The 23133-nt window shown below is 41.3% G+C and overlaps 1 protein-coding gene and 1 long non-coding RNA gene across 2 annotated transcripts in view; one reads left to right on the forward strand and one right to left on the reverse strand.

Annotated features, from left to right (window-relative positions):
- lrba (LPS responsive beige-like anchor protein) overlaps positions 1 to 3129 on the reverse strand; it is a 626133-nt gene extending 623004 nt beyond the window's left edge. The window contains exon 1 of the mRNA XM_052010590.1: positions 2423 to 3129. Within this exon, the coding sequence (XP_051866550.1) occupies positions 2423 to 2689 (267 nt within the window). The 5' untranslated portion in view covers positions 2690 to 3129. The remainder of the gene's footprint in view (positions 1 to 2422) is intronic.
- Positions 3130 to 3226: 97 nt separating this feature from the next.
- On the forward strand, positions 3227 to 21817 carry LOC127567560 (uncharacterized). The gene is made up of 3 exons (XR_007955910.1): positions 3227 to 3384; positions 7819 to 8042; positions 21751 to 21817. It is a non-coding gene; the product is annotated as an uncharacterized LOC127567560 (long non-coding RNA).
- Positions 21818 to 23133: the final 1316 nt, after the last annotated feature.

Genomic DNA, 23133 nt, shown 5'->3' on the forward strand with positions numbered 1-23133 from the left:
GCCCATTTTCCTAAACTGTCTAGGTCCCTCTGCAACCTTCCTATCTCTTCAATACTCCCTACTCCTCCCCCTATCTTGGTGTCATCCGCAAACTTAGCCACGAAACCATTTATTCCATCATCCAAATCGTTAATGTACAAGGTAAAAAGGAGCGGTCCCAACACCGACCCCTGCGGCACACCACTAGTAACCGGTAACCAACCAGAACGAGATCCTTTTATTTCCACTCTTTGCTTCCTGTCAACCAGCCAATGCTCCACCCATTCTGTTATCCTACCCGTAATTCCATGACCTCTCATCTTATTAATCAGTCTCTTGTGAGGCACCTTATCGAAGGCCTTTTGAAAGTCTAAATACACAACATCTACCGCCTCTCCCTTATCCACCTTACCTGTGATTTCTTCAAAAAACTCCAATAGGTTGGTCAGGCAGGATCTTCCCTTCACAAAACCATGTTGGCTAGGACCTATCTTGCCCTGCACCTCTAGGTATTCCGTAACCCCGTCTTTGAGGATAGATTCCAATAACTTTCCCACCACTGACGTCAGACTAATAGGTCTGTAATTTCCTTTATGCTGCCTCCCACCTTTCTTATACAACGGAACTACATTTGCGACCCTCCAGTCCTCCGGAACCACGCCGGAATCTATCGATTTCTGGAAAATTATCGCCAATGCCTCCGCTATCTCTAAAGCCACCTCCTTCAGAACCCGGGGATGCACCTCATCCGGTCCGGGAGACTTATCAGTCTTTAGTCCATTTAGTTTTCCTAGCACCTTCTCCCTAGTAATCTTAACTGAACTCAATTCCATTTCGTGAGACTCCTGACTAACCGGCATTGCTGATGTCCTCCACAGTGAAGACCGATGCAAAATATTCATTCAATTCCTCTGCCATCTCTCTATCGTCCATTATAATAGCTCCTGTATCATTGGTCCTATATCAACCCGTGTCTCTCTTTTACACCTTATGTATTTAAAAAAACTCTTAGTATCCTTTCGAATGTTATCCGCCAACTTCCTTTCGTAATTCATCTTTTCTTTCCTAATGACCTTCTTAGTTTCTCTCTGCAGGTTTTTAAAAGCTTCCCAGTCTTCTGTTTTCCCACTAATTTTTGCTTCTTTGTACGCCGCCCCTTTTGCTTTTATTTTAGCCTTCACCTCTCTCATTATCCACATTTGTGCCTTTTTTCCGTTAAAAAACCTTTTTTCTTGGAATATATCTATCCTGCAATTTCCTTATTTCCTGTAGAAATTCCTTCCATTTCTCCTCTGCTGTCCCTCCAACCAGCTTACTCTTCCAATCAATTAGGGCCAACTCCTCTCTCATACCATTGTAATTTCCTTTGTTCCACTGAAATATCGATACACCAGTTATCAGTTTCTCCTTCTCAAACTTGAAACTGAACTCAATCATATTGTGATCACTGGTTCCCAGTGGTTCCTTTACCTTTAGTTCCCTAATCACCTCCGGTTCATTACACAGCACCCAATCCAAAACAGCCGATCCCCTGGTGGGCTCTTCAACAAGTTGCTCTAGAAAAACGTCCCTTAGACATTCCACAAACTCCCTCTCCTGAGTACTACCGCCATTCTGGATTTCCCAGTCCACCTTCACTTTAAAATCCCCCATAATTATCTTCACATTGTCACTCTGGCATGCTTTTTCTATCTCAAACTGCAAATTATCGTCCACTTCCTGACTGCTATTAGGGGGCCTATATATGACTGCTACTATTGTCCTTTTACCCTTGCTATTCCTTAGCTCCACCCACAAGGATTCCACCTCCTCTGACCCAATATCCTTCCTTTCTATTGATTTTATATCACTACTAACCATCACGGCCACACCTCCCCCTCTGCCTACCCGCCTATCCTTCCTATACACTGTGTACCCCTGGACATTCAGTTCCCAATCACACCCATCATAAAGCCATGACTCGGTGATTGCCACAATGTCGTATTCATTAACCTGTAGTTGTGCCACTAGGTCATCTACTTTACTCCTACTTTATTACCTGCTTCCAATACGTATACATTGTGGTACGATTTGTAATTTCACTTCCGCGTCTATAGTCCCCACAAACCCGTCAGCACGAGGTTAAATAAAACCTTATTTAACAAGCGACCCACCCTTCAGACATCCCAACAATGCAACTGGTGAACTCAATTAGGAAATATAAGCGTTGTACAATTCCTCATTTCGCTGCGCTGTGCAACAAGCAGGTGGCTACATGAGGCTCCGCCAAAACTTTCCATCACGAATATTTCATTAACACAAGGCGAATAACCAAAATAAAACGCAGCAAGTTCCTGCGTTCTCAATTGGAGATGTAAACATGAAAGTATTGCACGTTGTAAGTGTCCAAGGACTGTGGATAACTGTGTGGCCAATTGGGGTTGTCGGGGTCACACTCTCTTACCAGGTTAAATATGGTTTCCACGATGTCTCGGTTGGTCACTTCACCGGCCTTCAAGAGACTTGTCAACACTGCGAATTTCATCCGGATCCCTCGAATAGGTATAGAAGGATTGAGGCCCAGGGAAACAGCCGCGTCGCCACCTGATGAGATCTTGCTGCTGGCGTGGGGTAGAGTGACTTGCCCCTTGTCCACTGCCTGCTCTCCAGGCGGTGCAGACTGGCCTCCCCCGGAGTCGGCGGGCTGGGGGTTGCCGTCCCCGCTCGACATGACGAGTCACCCAGAGGACGGTTAGCCGAACTGCCGAAGGGAGAAGACGGGAGACGCGAGAGAACAGCGACCAACGCGCAACTTAAAGTGAAGGCGCACGGCGAGCCGAGCTCGGAGGCTGCTTCGCTGCGCTCTCAATCTGTCCCTGAGCCGGGCCCACTCACTCGCTCTCGAATCGGGCAACTCACGGCTGGGAGGCTCATACACGCTCCGAGTCAGATTGTTGTTTACAAAAAAAAGAGGTGGGGGGGGGGAAGAAAAAGTCCTGGGGACGGAACGGAGACACTCTCTTCCTCGTTCCTCAGCTTCACGCCGCCATGACAGCGTCAAGCCACAGGCTCGAGCTTCCGACTGCGCGCTGCCCGAGGTAGCGCGCGCGGGGTGGGAGGTGCCACCGCGCATGTGTACACGGCACGGATTGGCTGGCGGGTGGCTCAGGTGTTCCGACAGGTAACGACGGAGGTGAGTGGGGGGGGGGGGGTGTTGGGTGCGGGAGGTGGCGGTTTGAAGGACTGCAAGGACAGCAGGAATGTGAGAGCAAGAGCCCGGCGAGCGAAAATAAAAGACATGGGCGCTCACATATACTGCGGCTGCGAGCACCGCTGCAAGTCAATCGCAGCGCCATCTGCTGCGTGGGGAGACTTTTTTGATCGTAGATACAGTTTGGTTAGTGAACTGTACTCTTAATTAAATAGGTAAATGTTTTCTTTTGCTCGTATTGGGAACATGAAAGTGTAAAAACGGAAAGGTAGTCCATTTTAGACCTGTCAGTATCAGTGAAGAAAAAGGAGTTTAATGTTTGGGGATCATTCAATCAGAGGTGGTTTGAAGGACTGAGAGAGGGAAGTGGTTGGACGGTATTTAAATAAAAAACATTTCGACATCAACAACAGAAATTTAGTATTAAGGTGGTGGGAGCCAATGCAAAACAACGAGATAAGCGGGAAAGAGCAGATAGAGGGAATATGGACTTGGATGGACGGAATTTTACAGAGATTAGTAGGCCAGATAGTTGTTTGGAGATAATAAAGGTGTTAGTGAGGGTTTTAGCAGCAATTTATACAACATTCTTAAATGGGCGTGTTTCATACTCGACCCAAAACGCTAACTTACATATGTTACCCCCACAGAAAGAGGCTACTTAGGCATCGGGTCCATACCAGCCCCCAGGAGAACAATTCCATGAGTCCCATTCCTCCTTTCCTTATTTCCCTGTATCCCAGTGACATTCTCTCAGATATGCCCATTGTCTTCCCTTTGATTCTTTTCACTATTTGCCTATAGTAAGGGTAATTTAGAGAGGCTAATTAACTTCCCAGTACATTTTTGGGATGTGGGAAGAAATCAAAACACCCAGTGGAAACCCACACAGTCACAAAGAGAATGTGCAAACTCAGCACACAAGGTCAGGATCCAACCTGAATCCCACAGCTGTGAAGCAGCAGCACTGACTGCTACACTACCATTCCACTCTGTGAGATTCAAGTCTCACTCCCTGATATGGATTAATATTTTTAAATCTATCAATCTATTGTGCATATACTTGGTAATTACACCTTCCCAACCCTCTTGGGTGAAGAATTCCAAAGGTTCACCACCTCTGGGTGAAAAAAAATTCTCCTAATCTCTGTTGTGAATGCCCTAACCTTTATTTTGAGACTTTGATCCCTAACACCCCAACCTGGGGAAACATTATCCTTGCATTTATGCTGCCAAGCCTGATGATGAATTTTGTATGTTTCATTGAGATCACCTCTCTTTCTTCTAAACTAAAGAGAGTATAGCCCAATATACTTAATCTCTCCTTGTACAACAACCACCCCCCCCCCAAACAAACAAACATACAGATTAAGAGGAGTAGTCTACTGTACTGCTTGAGCCTGCTCTGTCATTTAGTAAGATCATGGCTGATCTGAGTGTAACTTCAGCTCTGCTTTCCCATCCCCACTGGTTGGGAAAGCACCAGGAGAGTAGACGAGAGAAATTTATTTGCTCCTGGAGTTGTTCCAGCTTTGAATGTTGTGCTTCTTTTAAGTTGTATATTTTTAAAACCAGTGAAGGTACAGAAAGAATGGCTGAGACCAGACCAACACTCTGCAGCCATGTTAATGGGGGCATGAAATTGCTAACTACAAGTTTGAATTGCACTGACAAATCCCCTTGTGGTGGATGTGGCATAGACCTTAAGATGGCCCATCCACTTCATATTATTTTGTTCTACTTAAACTCACCCCTATATACTTATGATAGACTAAGAAAGGATGCTGTTTTGTAGCAACAACAATTTTCATTTATGCAGCAACTTCCCACATCCCAGGACGGGGAAGAGTTGTAGGGACTGGACAAACCCAACTATGATTGCTGCACACCTCCCCTTAAAAGACTGGAGGTATTAAATGGATAGATGCTATTATGCCTTCCCAAAGTAATTCAAAATAATTCTGAAAAATACTGAAGGACAAATGGTATTAAACAACCAGTGGCCAAAATCATACACTGAGCTAATAAACACCATGCACTTCAGCAAGAAAGAATCATAATCTGAATAGGCCAGCAGAAATATTACCCCACTAATATTTCTTCAGACCAAAGCAATTACCATTCAAACAGGTTTTCTAAATTTGACAGCTAGGATGGTGCAGAACCTCTTTTTAGATCCCACTAGTTACAGTAGGCTTTTACTGATTTTATTGATATCACAATGGTAACTTTCATCTGTTGACTGATCTGTTCTTGCTGAAAAACAGGGCAGCAGGCCAATCTTTTCTTTAAATGTAAGTGTTCATATAAAATAAAGCTTTGATAATCTGGCAGTCTCGGGCCTTTGGTGGACTGGCAGATTTTCCAGACTCTTGGATATTACTCCTCTTAATATATGAGTAGACTTTCAATTCACTTTTTATAGATGTTACATAGTTGTATGATGAATGAGTTTGTTAACCAGGTGAGTTTAAAAGGAGCATGGGAATGGGGCCCCAGTGAGTTTAAATGGAGTCTGGGAAATGGGACATCAGTGAGTGTAAAAGTAGCATGGAAATGGGATCCCAGTGACGTTAAAGGGACTATGGGAAATGGAGCCCCATGAGTTTAAAAGGCATGTGAAAACAAGGTCCTGTTGCGTTTGAATGGGGTGTGAGAAAGGAGCCCCAGTGAGTTTAAAGGGTGCATGGGAAATAGGGCTCCAGTGAGTTTAAAGAGAGTGTAGGAACGGGGCACCAGTGAGTCTAAAAGGAGCACAGGAAATGAAGCTTCTGTGAGCTTAAAGGAAGCATGGGAATCAGAGCCATGGTGAATTTAAGGGGAGTGTGGGAAACAGAACCAGGTGACACAGATGTTTAACCATCAGGATTTCTGAACAATAGAAGAACAGGTTATCATAGTTTTGCCTAATAGATTGTTTGGAATCTGCCAACATGATTTTTGTCCAACTTGAATTGGACAACCAGTGCTCCAATCCAAATCAGGTAGAAGGCACAATAAATCATATATTTGAGACCTACAGTGGTCCTGTCTTAATGTAGTTTGCAGATACATAAGCCAGAATGTGTATGTTCCACCCAACGGAACTAGATGTAAAACAGCTTATCCTGCAGTCCATACGAGGCTGCTGGAGGAACTCCCAAACAAGAACTGTGGCATTGTTTTTTTTTTGAATTACAAATACCAGATTTGCATTCTAATGAACATTGAAACATGCACATTAATGCAATAAATGTCATCATTAACAAAGGTGGATAGAAAATTTATTCCGATCGTTCTATATGTTCAAATGGCTAAACAGTATCGAATAAGAAAAAGATAGCCAGCAATATTTTTTTGAAAAAGACTTGTGTTTATATGAGCCCTTTGTACATCCCAGACCATGTTATAGAAAATGATGTACTCTAGTATTGCAGTCAGCATCGTAAGTTAGGAAACACAGAAGCCAGTTTACATATAGTAGGCATCCACAAACAAAATTATGATAATAACCATTGGCATAATGATAGGAAGCAGAAGGTAGTGGTGGAAGAATGATTTTCTGATTGGAAGTGTGTGACTAGTGGTGTACAGGGATTGGTATTGAGACCTTTGCTGTTTGTGATATATATTAGCGACTTGGATGTGAATGTAGGAGGAATGATAAGTATATCTGAGATGATACAAAAATTGGTGGTGTTATGGATAGCTAAGAATGTTGTCCAAGGCTACATATTTCAGTTGGAAAGTTGCACACGGTTGGCAAATGGAATTCATTCCCAACAAATGCAAGGTAATGCATTTTAGGAAGTCAAATAGGAGTAGAACATATACAGTAAATCATAAGAGACTAAGGAGTGTTGATGACCAGAGAGACCTTGGGGTCCAAGTCCATAGTTCCCTCAATGTGGCAACACAGTTGGATGGGGTGACGAAGAAGGCATATGGCATGCTTGCCTTCAAAGGTCGGGACATAAAATATAAGAGTTAGGACATTATGTTGCAACTTTAAAAAGCACTGGTTAGGGGTATTGTTTGCAGTCACCACACTATAGAAAGGATCTGATTGGGCTGAAGAGTACAGAGGAGACTTACAGGATGTTACCTGAATTGGAGGGGGAGAAATTGTATAGGTTGGGCTTGTTTTCCCTGGAGCAAAGAAAACTGAAGGGTGACCTGAGGGAAATATATAAGATTATGAGACGCAGAGATAAAAGTAGATAGGGAAAGTCTTTCTCCCTTGGTAGGGGTGTCAAAATCAAGAGGGCATAGATTTAAGACAAGAGGTAGGAGATTTAAAGGAGATCTTTTAACAGAGAGTAGTTGGTAGCTGGAACACTGTGCCAGAAGAGGTGATGGAATCAGGTACAACTACTAAGTTTAAGAGGCCCTTGGACAGACACAAATAGGCAAGGCATAGAAAGGTGTGGTCCTAATCTGGGCAAATGGGATTAGTGTAGATTGGCAAAATGATCAGCATGGAAGTAGTGGGCTGAAGGGCTCATTTCTGTGCTGTACAACTCTATGACTCCATGACCAAACAATGTGGGTTACATGTTATTTTGCACATAGAAATCTCACTAAAGTGGTGCCACAGCATAGACCTGTGCCAAGTGCAAGAGTCATGCAAGAAACATGATTTTCCCTGTGATTTTTTTTTCACCTTGCAGGAGCTTTTAAACCTGCAGTTACACAGCTAAAGATCACAGCAAAAAGTAATGGATCTAAATCAGCTGACCTGATCCTGAGAGTAGTGGGATAGATATCAGATGTCATGACAATGGAAGTGGACACTCAAAGATTGGAGTGGTCCATGTAAGAAGGCAGCCTTACTTGCAGAATTGGAGAAGAATTTGCTTTTTCTTTTATGGTGGACTCCACATTAATGTTTCAGGTATGAACCATACCTTTATATAATGCTTTAGCAACCTTTCATTTGAAGCCTGTTTTCCTGGTCAAGGATCACATTTTTCCCAGTCACAAGTGTGTGTTTCTTTGTTGCAAAGCAATCAGGATGCCTTGCATGTTGATGCACATCACCATTGCATGGCCATCATTTTAGAAGGATGCGATTAAACTCCTGTTGTGTATATTACATAATTAGAAATGTCAACTTGGCATTCTCTTGCATAGCTCATAAGTATATTTATATAGTGTATATAGTATTTATAAGTATATCATATATAGTGCTTGAATTTTTTGCATTTCATTTAGTGAGCCTTGCGTTATTAAAAGCAACCCTGGCAGCTCTGTGAGCAGATGGTGCTGCTCTGCCATAACTTTCCCATTTATCTTCATGCTCCTGCTTCTCCTCATCCCCAGTTTCCCTGCCCCACCCTCCCCCAGTTGATCTGCACTTTGCACCTTGTTCTTCCCATAGTGCACACCAAAACCAATGTTGATGCATACTGAAGGGCTTTTCCAAAGCTCCTTAGACAGCTAAGCCATACTTGCATGCCAATGGCTTGTTTGATCAGTTAGCAGTCACCATGTCTTTGGATTTCATTGGTCCTGTTCCTGATGGGTGTCATCTGCCAAATAAGGACATCAGAACTACTTCACTGGCTGTAAGATTGCTGTGAAATGTTCTGAAAGGGAAGTGAAAATAACAATATAAGTGCAGGACTTTCTTTTCACAGCTCTGCTTCAGTACCATATCTTGAAGGTTTTCTAAATCAAGGCCACCTTGAGTTGGACCTTTGATGAAGAGCAAATGTGCAGCACTCCATCATCAGATCCAGCAGCAGCCTGCTTCAGTCAATCTATATTTGGATAGCAAAGGATGGTGCAGCTCACAGAGAAATTACCCACGGCAGAAAGTGTCTAGGCAGAGCCTGAGATTTCTTTCCATCAAAACAGCAATACACTAAGAGGCTCTGGTTATGTCAGGTAGTGGTATATATCAGCTATTTCCCATAGGAAGATCTGCTCCCTGCAGGATTTGATTGTCTTGCATTACCTGTGGCTATCAAAGTCACCAATACCCTTGAAATATTTTGACTCTGGCTCTTTTAGTACCTAGCTGAAGACATTTCTGGGATTTTCCATTCAAAGCCCAAATTGTATCATCCAATTAACTGATGAGCTATTTGCCAGGAAAGACATTTATTAAACTGCCTTCAATAAAATGAGCAGGTGCTTGTATTTCCATTTATAGCTGGCTTAATTCAGGAGCAAGGCATCAGTGACTGCACAGATATGGCAATACACAAGGCCTTCCATGTCATCAATGTGCGCCTGGTGTGCAAAGACAAAATGTTATTTACGCAGATGTGCGCAAGATTCCGCCATAACTGCCATGAAGCTTTCTTCCTGCAGGGTACTTAAACAGTCACCGCTTGGAGACAAGGGATATCCAATAATAATGGCACCCAACAATATTATGACGAATGCCAAGTGATCACCAAATATGTGATAAAATAAACCAAGGGCATCAGGAAGATGTGTTTCAGGTGTTCAGGTGGTTACAATGTGCTCCCCACAACATTATGCAACAGCAGGTTTGGGTCTGTAAGGAGGAGCTAGGAGCAGACCATACATCATCAGTGGATGATTCTGAGGAGGAGTAAGATAATAGGAATACAGCGGCAGCTGTTTGCAATATTTCCATGAGTCCTGTGATGCAAAGTTTACTTCAGTTGTACCATTGGACCAATGTTAAAAGCACTAGCAATGGCTACGCTCTCATCAACTCCTCCATCCTATCCCATGATCACAAAGTAATCATGTAAGCAACCACTTGCACGTCGGTTCATTGGTCCCCATTTCTTTCCTATTCATTTCCTGGTTCATTTCTTTCCCATTCGTCATAAAGCCAGATGAAAGGCAACCAAGAATTGGTAAGGTGGAAAAGCCATGCCAAATAGTGAAATTTTTAGTATTCTATTAAAGAACAGAAACTTAAGAACATAACATTTTTGAATGTACCTCATTGCAACCTTTGACAGTAACAATGTTTTATTCTTCCTTTTACTAGCTGTCCCTGCATGTGTAAAATCACTGTGGCTTACTTATCATTATAAAAATGATCGTATTTCACTCACTGTTGAAATCAACTTTGTATGGTATTTGAATTAATGATGTCTTAATAGTTTCATTTGATGGCCGGGCAGTCCCCATTTTTAACAAAACTATCTCTAAAATCCAGCACTTCTTGCTCTGTCATTGTTAACTGTGATATCTGTAAAGCCCCTTCTCTGTTCTTCTTTTGCTCAAAGCTTCTGGATTGATATTAACATTGGATCCTGAGAGAGGGGAGCAATGGTGGGGATAAATGCTGAGCCCATGAGCCATTTCTTTGTACTTCCTTGGATGCTGTAAAGATAAGGAAGGAAGTCCTCAACCCTTGCAATAAAAAAATTGAGTATCATTATAGTGGAGCCAAGACTAGCGTAGTTGTGGAATGTTGTCACCAGTCATGATCCAGTTCATGATGTATTTTAAAAACCTAACTAGGGTAGGAGTATAAAGCAAAGTTGCTCATTTGCCTATACCTTCTAGTCTGACTGCAACTACTGAACTTTGTCTTGTCAGTTGTACTCCGTTCATATCAATCCACTTAAATTTCAGCAGCATCCAACATTGCATTTAATGTTTTTCTCACCACCTCTTTCATCCACTACTATCAATTATCATAATCCTTATGTAATATGATACCATATCAGTCAACATTCATTCCCACTCCCCATTCTCAACACATCTCCTCAAAAGCTTTGTGGTGCCACTTTATAATGCGTCTACCTGATAGTAAACCTCAGGAAATACACTGCATCCACTTGATACAAATGGAAAAGCGAAAGCAAAATACAAGGAAGAGGGAGAGGACTGGAGAATTTGGAGATACAAGGCATGTCAATCTTCTGGGAATAAGAGATGTTGACACGAGAGACTGCAGATGCTGGAAATCTGGAGCAACACAAAATGCTGGAGGAACTCAGCAGGTCAGGGAGCATCTATGGAGGGAAATGAACAGTTGACATTTCGGGATGAGACCCTTCAGGACTGGAAAGGAGGGGGCAAAAGCCAGAATAAAAGAGGAGGGGAAGGAGCACAAGTTGGCAAGTGAGAGGGGGAAGGTGGGGAGAGGGGGTAAAAGGGAATGATGTGAGAAGCTGGAAGGTGATAAGAGGAAGAGGGCTGAAGAAGAAGGAATCTGATAGAAGAGGACAGTAGACCATGGAATAAAGGGAAAGAGGTGGGCAGGTTGTGAGGACGGGGGAGGGGAAAGAGAAGAGGTCAGAGGAATGAGGGAAAACAAAGGGGGGGAGGAAAACGGGAGTGGTTTCTGGAAGTTGGAGAAATCAATGTTGATGATGTCTGTTTGGAAACTATTGGAAAGAGCAGAAATGTTAAGATGTGCACTTCATTGCTACAGGATGCCACAATTAATAGAGAAAATTTCACCCCCAAAACATTTAGTTTGAGTCAGGTTTAGTGTTAAAATAGTAAAAATCTCAAGCCCTCAATGCAACTTTGAACCTGTCATGGTATGCAATAGGCAACTGCTAAATTTTTTGAGGACGTGGGGGAAAAACGTACCTTCACTGCTATTTGCAGCAATTAGGAAGGTAAATGGTATGTTGGCCTTTAATATGAGAGGATTTGAGTACAGGATTAAAAATGTCTTGCTGCATTTATGTAGAATCTAAGTGAGACCACATCTGGTGTACAGTTTTGGTGAAGCTATATTAGACAGGTTCCAGGATGGAGGATTTGCTGTACGAGGAGAGATTGAGTAGACCAGCTCTATCCTCTAGAGTTTAGAAGAATGAGAGAACATCTCATTGAAAGTCCTTACAGGGTTCAACAAGCTCAATGCTGAATGCAGGGAGAATGTTTTCTCTGAAGGAGCAGTCTACAACCAGAGATTGATCTCAGAATAAGTGGTAAGCCATTTAGGATGAGATAAGGATGGTGAATCTTTAGAATTCTCTATCCCAAAGGCCTGTGGAGACTCTTTTATTGGCTTCATTCAAAACAAGAGGCTAATAGATTCATGGATATTAGAGGGATAAAGTGCACTAAAATGAAACTGAGATAGAAGAACATCTTGAACAGCAGGGTAGACTTGGAAGGGTCAAATGGCCTTATCCTAATCCTATTTTTTATGTTCTTATTCCTCAGACTATCTAATTTATTCTGAGTGTCCATAATCACGGGACATATGGTACTGTTAGGTATGATATCACCTGCTGGTTACCTCGGCATTGCTGAGCAAGTGCAGAATGAGATGGCACCTAAAGCTATGTTCAAGCTATGTTCAGTCACACAGAAATGCTGACCCCTGGGAACAATAGTGAAAAGGAAAGTGATGGAGGGTCAGTAGGAATTGTACAAAGTACTAGAAATCCTACCAGTCAGATTTTCCATAGTTTCATGGAGAAATTCAACTGGATTGGTAGCCTAAAGCAAATGAAAAGATGCCATTTATTGAGAAAGCAGCTTCATCTGTAAAACTTGAAATATTGTGCAGTATGTTGGATGGCAGACCTGCAAACTATGAATTCCAGTATGTTTTCTTTTTATTTTACCCATGGACTTGCAAAACACCAATAATCTGTCCAAAGCTGTTCTGCAGAGAAGCATCCATGATGGGCCAAGAGTTGGGGTATGCTTGTGAAATAGATGGGTGAGAGATGACCAGAGAGGAGTGGGAGAGTGAAAAGGTTGAAAAGAATGTAATGCTCATATGGGGGGGGGGGGGGAGGAGGGGGGAGAAGAAGGATGAATGTAACATTTCTCTTAAAGAATGTCGTACATCTTACTCCTTTCATTCTCTGTCAATTCAGTCTTTCCAGCAACACACAGATCCCAAAAAATGAACAAAAAACACTCACACTCAGCTGGCAGCCTGCTGCCTCTTGACCTGCTGCTTGCTTCCTCCTGGAACAATCTTGGGCAGAACCAACAAGAGCTCCTGCTCCTGAGAATTACCTTCTCTGAGCTCTACAAAAATTGAAGCAAGGATCAGAGGAGACTGCCACTTGGCTAAAGTATTAAGATTGTACTATGTAGGAATACTGGGGAGAGAATAAGAAAGCATTGTAATTCATTCAGGGAAAGCATGTGGATGTAGTTGAAAATAGATTAGCAGTTTTGGTTTATTAAGTCACTTTTAGTTTATTCATTTTCACTATTTCCCTGCCTTCCACATTCTTAAATGATAGATATTAATTGGTATTTCCAATTGTTTGGTGCTTTATGTGAAACCAATGGATGGTTACTGGATTGTTTGTGTCAGTGGATTGGGAAAGGAAATGCAGCACGTGGTTACCTTGCTCCAGTATAAGTGACTGAATCTTTAAGTTATTGAGATAGCCATGATATCCTGAACTTGATACCTCATCTTCATCTTTCTGTCCATTGGAATCCTCAACAGATTAGAAAAGTTGAGGAACTTGTTCCTCCTACATTTCTAGTCTTTGCTGCTGTGGTATGCTTTAAAGAATGCAAAACACATTGATTAACCTAAAGATAAAAGATACTAACTAGGAGTACTGAAAGGCCCCCCTTCAATTTATGCTTGTTATTCCTTACCTAGTGACACATCACGGGAGGAGTCTATTTAGCTCTCAACTCTGGCAAATATCTATTATATGTCTTACATGTTTATATGCTGCTGACTACAAGACTCTTGGTATGGCTCTGGTGCCATACTGAAAGGAACCAGAGGCAAAGAAATTGAGGGTTGTGGTGACTATCACAGCCATCATTAAGGCTGGCCACAGGTCAGGTAAATACCCAATCTTCTAGGAAGCCACAGATGTCTACAACAATCTGACATGACAATTACAGCCTTTGGAACACCTGCCATCTTGGAAATCATGGCAGCCAAACGTCTGCTTGTTGACCCTGTGATGCTGCTTCCTGATTTTGACCCCTCTGTTGCCTCCCTCTTCCTGCCTTTACCTCCGTTCACAATATACTGTTGGTGCCAGTTGTCTGTCTCAATATCCTGTCCCACCAAGTGCAATTCATTATTCTCTGCACAAACTATATCACTTGCCTTTACAATAGGTCAATAACTACTGACAGTTGGGCAAAAGTCCTAACTGTGATGTTAATAAATGACAAAGAGACCTGAATTTCTTATTCTGTGATGATATACCTTTGTCTGATGTTGAGAAATTAGAGTAAGCATAATATGACACTGGCACAACACTTTCATGTGATTCATGTATACTATACGCTGAGACTTGCTTACTTGCAACTGTCTTTGGGGTCAACCCACCAACAATCAAATGATGCATGATTTCTGGTGACTGAACGAATTATACATCCCCTGCTGCAACTGCTGTCTCAGTGATTCATGTGTTCACGACTGCTGGTAACTGATTGGATTACCCTTCCCTGGCTACAGTACACTTATGGCTGAGAAGTTGTACTTTTAAGGTAAAACCTTGTTGGCTTTTAACTGCTGTTAACTGCAGCTTCCACTTTGATGTAAGACAAAGTTTGGTAACAGCTCACCTCCACGTGCTTTAGCAAATTCGGCTTTCGCCTCTTTCCCCTCCCCTGCCTGGTATCCACATTAATTGTTTAATACAATTTTAATACAGTACAAAATCACAATTTTAAATCACATTCCTGGGGTAAAACAAATTCAAGACTTGCGGTGCACTTCAAAGCAGAGGACTTGAAGTGCACCATGGAATTGTACATTTAAAATAAAGTTACATTTTAGGTGGGAAAATACAAACTCAAGATTTTCTCACCTACCTGTGTTCCTTTGTTGAAACCACCATCACCCTCTGTCTCCTACAACCAAGCCATTTTCATATCCATTTTGCCAACTTGTCTAATAGCCTCACTGAAATTTCATCTAGACCACATCAACTGCACTGCACTCATCATTACCAATTCAAAAAAACTCAATTAAATTAGTTAGACAGGATTTCCCACCAATAAATCCATGTTGACTATCCCTGATCAATCCCTGTCTTTTCAAATGTAGTCACTCAAATTTTTTCCAATAATTTCCATACCATTGACATTAGACTAACCAGCCTGTAATTCTGGGCTTATCCCAGCTGCTGTTCTTGAATGAAGGTACCATATTTGCTGTCTTCCAGCCATCTGGCACCTCACCTGTGACCAGCAAAGATTTAAATATCTCCATCAAGCCACAGTAGTCTTCTCCTTTGCATCCCATAGCAAGATGGGATACATCTCATCAAACCATGGGAAATTATCTACCTTTACGTCCACCAAGGCAGCTTAACACCATCTTCTTAATCTTTAACATGCTCCAGAATTTCATCCACCCGACTGAAATGTCCAACTATAATGTCTTTCTCCTTGATAAATGAAAAATATTCATTTAAGACCTTACCCATGTCCTCTGGGTCCACCCACAGGTTCCCTTTTCAGTCCCCAGTGGGCCTCACTCTTTCCCTAATTACCCTCTTGCTCTAAATGTACTTATGAAATAACTTGGGATTTTCCTTAATCTTACCTGGCAGTGATACTTTGTGACACTTGTTTCTCCTCTGGTTTCTTTTTTTAAGCACTTCCCTACACTCCCTGTACTCCCAGAAGGCCTCCCCTGTTTTCAGTGCTTGATCCCTACCATATGCTCTCTTTCTTTTTTTGATCAAACCCTTGATATCCAAGTTCCCCAGACTTTTTGTCCTTGCCCTTCAACCTTACAGGAATATATTGGCTCTGAACTCTGTATTTCACTTTTAGAAGACTTCCATTTACGGAATGTTAGCCACTCTGCACTTTCCCATACGACATCTAGGCACTCTAGGCACGAAGTGTTCCAAATCAGGTTCGAAACTGCATAATGGAACTGTTATTTGAAAATGTTAATTATCTCTGTGAAGCAGGTTACTTGGAGAACCCCATTTCACCATCATGAAATTGTTACATTTTGGCAATATTTTCATATCTTTGTTCAAAAAGAGAAATCTGGGCATTGATGACAAGCCAAGTATTTATTACCCATCCTATGTTGCCCTTGAGGAGCTAATGATGAGCTGCCAAAGTCCAGTGAAGATACTTCCATAGCGCTGATGAGGAGGGAGTTCCAGAATATAGACCCAGCGATGATGGACTGGCAATATAGTTCCATGTCAGGAGAATGTGCAACATGGATGAGAAAATGTAGATATTTGGAGGTTGGTGAGTGAGATGGGAACAGAATTGATTGCAGAATAGTAAGGGGAAAAGAAGTATTAGAAATAGAGTAGTAGTTGGAGAAAATGGAATGTTTAAATTTTCATAGGAAGGATGGACATAAGTACAGTTGAAGGATGTAGGAACATGAATGTATCAGTATCAGTTAAACTAACAACCACTTTGAATATTTGGACATCCTTGAAATAATAACAATGTGGTGGTACTTACTGCACCTGCTTAAAAAAGTTGATAACTTTATCCATTTCAGTATTTCTCCATTCCACATAAAATCCAGCTTTCAATTTCCTGATCTGTCTGACCGCTGTGGCGTAGAGAACTAGGATCAAGGTACTATGTATCTATTTTAGGGAGCCTTGATCCAATTTGAGGAATCAGATAAGCAGTCTGCCATTGAATAGTCAGCACTTCTGAAGATGGCAATAATCAGATTTTCCCATCACTTTAGAGAAACTTAATCCCTTTTTTCACCCAACAGCAAGTGAAAATTTATCTTCCCACCTCTTCCATCCCCTTCGATATCTTTAACAAGAATAGATTCCACTCATTATTGTTTGTGACCAGTACTTATAATAATGGATCATAATGCACAAAGGCAAAAGGTAGTAGTGAGCTTATGACTTCTGTGTTCCACCAGAAGTGGCTGCAGTCTGGGAAAACTGACCATGGGGCACAGGTGTGGGCATAGCATGAGAGCCTGAGGCGAAAGGAAAAATCATGAGGGAGGACATGCAGCGCTAGACAGACAGTGATCCAGATCTCAAAAGCCTTCAATCCATTGCTAACTCCTGCAAAACAGCTGTCCTCTCCATGATAGCTCTTTATATATTGTCTAATGAAGCATATCTCTGTTCCCACAGAACAGCAATCTGCTCAAACTGTTGGCTTACAGACACTAGAGATCCGACGTGATTGGCTTGTGATTCTTTGGTGCCTTGAACACTATGAATGGCCTCAGCCACTGTCTCCAAGGAATCAGAAACCTGATTCATCAAATGTTGCCAAAATGTTATCCTGACTTCATGATTTCCTGGGACATGTGTGAGATGGATTCCACTCTGCCCATACATACCTTGTGCATTCAAAGTAATAGGTTGGGCAATGTGGCAAGCAATGTGTGCACTCTAACTTTTACCCAAATGCTTGCCTCTCATAGTCTGCATCTGATTCCTCTAAGGTAGTATGATTGTGAGGGGTTACTCTTTAACATGCGATCACAGAAGATTTCCTTTCCTTGATTACAGCCCACAAAGGCCAAGTGCCTCCTCTAATATAACATGGCCCTCTAATCCAAATTCTGCCCTTACAGTGCCAGTATGTGAACTGATGCTTATAGCAGATAGATATAATAAAGCAGGACATCATCCATAGACTCTTGATCTTCAGACTCCTGCTTCTCCTCCTCCAGGGTATGAAACTTTGGTTTGGTGGTGGGTTTCTCCCTGGTGAATCTGCAGTCTTAAGAACATAATGTGGTAATTTTACTTGCATTATTCCTTTGTGTAAAATGCCCTGTGAACTTCCAGAATATTTTTAGATAGGGATGCAATTTCAATAGGGAGTGTAATGTTTTAATTTTTCAGCAAGATCACAAATTGCCCAAAGAATCAAGGCTTAGCTTTTTTCACAAAAATGGACAATTATCATAATTAACACAATATAGTAATACTAAATACAATATAGTAATATGGTAAAAGATGACATAATTCCCTCATGATAGATCGGTTATTCACACAGTACCAGCAATAGCATCTAGGCTTCAGACATGGGTAGTAACAGTTGTTTTCTCAGCCTTCTCAAGCTACTCAAGATAAGGCTAACACTTATCCCACCTTGAAGAGCTCTTGTTAGCTGCCAACATTTGATCCTTCAAAAGAATGGCAAATACTCCCTGTCCATCTTCATCCCAATTACCTTAGCCTATGAATAAACCAATTAGAAATGAACAGATAACCCAACCAAATGCTCCTTGATTGTAATGTAGTTGTAACCCTACCTCATCTCAGTTTGGCATGTCCCGTTTAGACACTCCTGTTAAACCTATTCTGATAGCACCAACTTAATTGGCTCAGCTGTCTTATCTGTTTAGCATTTATTTTATTGTCAAATAGGAAATCTAACCTGACCTTGCAAAGGTATCAGGGACACAAGCTGAGGCTTTGATAACTATGCTTAAAAAAATCTTTTGAAAGCTTTAAATCTAATCTTTCTATTCTTTCTTTCCTTCTATGATTTCCTTACTGACTACAATACTTTGACCATTTCTATCACATTGTGTAGTAAGTATTTTTGTGCAAAGAATAACTATATTCCTAACAACTAATCCATAATTTAACTTTTAACATTATAAAGATTATACCAAAAGCTCTACAAGAGGGAGTGATTGTTGTTTTCCATTGAGATTGCTGTCTCCTCTGAAAGCCCTGTGGCATGGTATTTGGATGTCCTAGTACACACCAGGACATTGTTGCCTGCCTTCTTGCACCAGAAATGTACTGATCATAAATATTCTCCTGAACTCACCCCTTTCCTTTTTTTGCCCCTTGTGCTATTGTTATCCCAGAATATATATGGACAAATGAAGTCCCCCTACTCTATGGCTTTTGCACATCTCTGTAATTTTCCTGCAAGGTTGTTACTCAATATCTTTCACACTACAATAACACTCTGATAATCCGCTATCTGGTTGGTCAGAAATCCCACTGGTTCAACATCTAGCTCACCAGGTGCTAGTTCCCATGTTCCCTTTAACAAACTAGATCTCTGATTCTCAGGTTTGCCTTATCACACTGAGGCCCCAGTTCCCTGTAAGTGCTATTAGGAAGTTTAATTTTTTTGACAAAAGTAGTAATTATCACATCCTTAATAAATCTGAATATCTACCTGCCTGAACTTTACCTAACCAGATTTTCTGCTTAATAGCCAAAAATTTCATAACTGTGCAGAAGTTTGGAACTCCCAAGCAAATGTGAAAGTCATGAACTTCCATACAGTTGAATGATTCTCTCAGGGCAACTGTGCTTCTGCCATTGGAGTCCTTATGGAACCAACTCTTCTGTTGATATATCAGCTGGCCAGTCTAGCCACCCATCTGCTAGTCTAATGCAAGTTCCCTGCAGCAACTTCCCACTGACCTCTCCTCACCCCAGTACAGGCATGGGTCTTTTGCCAGCTGCATTTATAAAAGGGATGGTTGGGTTGTATGTTTATTATGTAATTGTAGCCAAAGCCATCTCTGCTGAAAATACAAGATTCTATTTCAAAACACTGTGGTTTCCAGTCAAGTAGTTGGCAGTTGTATGTGTAAGCAACAGAACAGCAGTGTTGCGCCACTAAAGTGTTTTCTCCCAGGGAAGCAGTGCAAAGAGAAGCATGTCTGACTGTCAGTCTGAGAGGGCGCACGTGTAAGAGCAAATACAAATTGATTATTTCCTACAGAATATTGTTTGAGAAGAATTAAATTTTAATATTAACTTCATTCCACTGCTCAGCCTCTCCTCCCTCCCTTGATCTTCCTCACTTCCCTGCTTCTCCTTTCTACCATTCTTTCTCCCCACCCACGTGGTCTCATTCTGATCCTCCTCATACTTCAGCATCCACGTCACATACCCTCCCTCTTCCCTCCCTCTTCAACCCCCGATATATGGGAGAATAAAGACGAAGATATTGAAAAATCTTAATTGTTAATGTAAGGTGGCTCAGTTTCTACCTACTAAGTGTGATATTTATGAAAGTGAGCCATCAGGGATAAATACACATGACATTTTAGTCTTGTTGATGTTGAGCACTTTGCACTAAGCAATGTCATACAGTGCATTTCACTAATTAGCTCAAGACTGAATATTCCTCTGAGTTGTATTCAAAACCCATAGGAATAACTTCCGTTGTTTATAATAATCAGGCTGGGAAATCTATTGCCGTACCTGATGGGTTGTTTTTCATTTTTACTGTATGTGATTAGGTAATCTGCTTTCGTTATAACATGGCTATCTCTGCTACCTCTGCAATTTCAGACACCTGTTCAGTATTTAATGAAGGGTGAATGTGGTACATTTGTAATGAGATTGTAAGAAGAGTGAGTTTAATTGTGGTTAAAATATCATTAGCATTCTGTTTGTCACATATGGTGCACAATCTTGAAAATTGTTGTGCGTTGGGTAAACAGATCTCATATTCATTACGCTATCCACAGGTTCATTAATTTTGAAACTGCAATGGTTACTGGCAGGAGCAAATGCTGTTCTGTTAATTGCAACATGCAAGTGTTCTTCCTTAATTAATAGAATTCAAGAGAGCAAAATCTTTACAAACAGTATTACTGAAACTAAATTTCATTTCTGAGATTTGGGCATCTTGTCCTTCCTTAATTGCCCTTCAGAAAGTGATAGTAAACCACAATCTTGAACTGCTACAGTTTATTTGGTGAAGATGCTACAACATGTGTCATTGTGTTGAGAATTCCAGGACTTTGAGCCTGTGATGAAGAAATGGTGATGTATTTCGAAGTCAGTGTGGTGGGGGTAATTGCAAGTGTTGGTGTTCCCATGACTCTGAAGCCTGTATCTATCTAGATGATAGAAGTTGCAAATTTGAGAGACACTATTGAAGTAGCCTTGGGAAGTAACTGTAGTGTGTTTTGTAGATGCTATGCATTGCAATGATGGTGTTCCATCTGAGGGAATATCTAGGTTGATGGAAGGAAAGCCAATCGTGTGGGATGCTTTATCCTAGATGGTGTGTTGTTGGAGCTGTACTCATTCAGGCAAGTGGAGACTACTACCTGATGCCTGTCTTCTAGATGACAGAAAGATGAGGTTCTACAATAATCTAATAGTTCAATGGTCATCATTACTCCAGATTTATTTAGTTAACTGGATTTAAGTTTCCCAGCTGCCAAAACAGAATTTGACTGATGGCCTGAAAGTTGGTAAGTGTGGTTCACCACGCACTTTCACAACTTAAGTACATGCTAGTCATGGACTTTTCTGACTCATGTTCTCAAGGCTGAACTTTCCAAAAGATAAATTTAGATTTAACATGTATCTGTCGTCGTGTTGGCTGACCAGAACGAGCTCAACCCATGAAATGGCTGAAAATCCTTGGTATCCAGCAAAATCCACAAACCCAGGCTTTGTCAGCTATCAACGTTAAGAATGTCTCTGAATGCCCCTGACATTTAGAGTTGGGAAGTGAAAATGCAAATAAGATGGAAAAAAAGACAATATAATAACATGAAAGGGAACACAAAAGTATCCTATAGCTATGTGTAGAGTAAGCAGGTAAGATGATGAACAGTGAGGAAGATTAGGGACCATGAAGGTGGAGGTCAAGACTGGAATACTTAATAGAATGATACACTGCAGATACAGGCCTTTAGGTCCACCAAGTCAGCACCGACCATCAAGCACCCACTTACACTAATCCTCTTTTATTTTCTTTACATTCCTGTCAACTTTCCCCAGGTTCTACCATTCACCAGGGGCAATTTACAGTGGCCAATTAACCTATGAATCCAATGTGAGAGGAAACTGGAGCACTTGGAGGAAACCATGCAGCCACAGTGAGAACATAGACAGCACAGGTGGTAAGGAATGAAACTGGGTTTCTGGAGCTGTGAGACTGCAGCTCTGCTAACTACATACTGTGCCGCTCCCAAGTATTTTGTATTGGTCTTAACCAAAAAGAAGGGTGCTGCCAAAATCTTGGTAGATAAAAAGGATGGGAAAATTGATAAGAAGAAAGTACACAGAGGGAAGAGGGTGAGGCACAAATCATGATACACAGGGAGAGCAAAATTGAAAACCTGCAGTCAGGTTTTCAGGAGTTAGCGAGGAGGTTAAAGAAAAGACCTTGAAGATAATCTCTGGATTACTCCCAGTGCCACCAGTTTAGACTGGATATGCTTAAAGTAAATAGGTCACCCCATCCAGATGTTATACATCCTAAATTGCTAAGGGAAGTGGGGATGGAAAAGGAGGGCTTTCCCTTCCTGAGATACAGAGAAGTGCCAGAAAACCAGAACATTGCAGATATATTATCCCTGTTTAAAGATACATGAACATACCCAGCAACTAAAATGGCAGTTAGTTTAACCTTGGTGGGAAGCTTTTAAAAATAATAAAAAAAGGAAAAACAAGAGGTATTTAGAAAATGGTTTAAAACTGATTGAATCTTTCAATGTTTAGTACATTTTCAAAAGGCATACAGTCAGTGCCATATAAAAGAATGGTAAGTAAAATAGAGGCTTGTGGAATAAAGGGGTGGATGGCAGCTTGGTTAAAAAGAATCTTCAGGGCAGATAGCAAAGAGTATTGGTCAACAGTTATTTTTCAGACTGGAGGACAGTAGACAGTGGTGTTCTCCAGTATCAATTTTATAAATATATATCAATAGCAAGGGTAGTAATAGATTACATGAGGACACAGATAGGCTAGCAGATTGGACAGGCAAATCAGATTTAATAGAGTGATACTTTTTGGTAGAAAGAATGAATGGAGACGATGTAGATTAATTGGTACTGTTTAAAAGAATATGCAGTATCAAGACGTGTATGTGCATAAATACTTGAAAATGGCTGATCAGGTAAGTGATTAGTACAGCAGTTGGAATTCTGCCAATTATAAATTGAGGTATGGAATTCAAAAGCAAGGAGTGAACCACTGTAAAACTCTAGTTAGGCTACAACTGGAATTTTATGTTATCAAAAACAAGACTGTTTAGATCCCACCCCTGAGATGGTGCATTTTCCCTCCTCATCATCAAGATCCCAGCACTTCTTCCAGGTGAAGCAGCAATTAATGTAGTACTGCCAATTTGTTATATTGCATTTGCTGCTCATTATCTGG

Source organism: Pristis pectinata, chromosome 2, assembly GCF_009764475.1.
Source record: "Pristis pectinata isolate sPriPec2 chromosome 2, sPriPec2.1.pri, whole genome shotgun sequence".
Lineage (NCBI taxonomy): Eukaryota > Metazoa > Chordata > Chondrichthyes > Rhinopristiformes > Pristidae > Pristis > Pristis pectinata.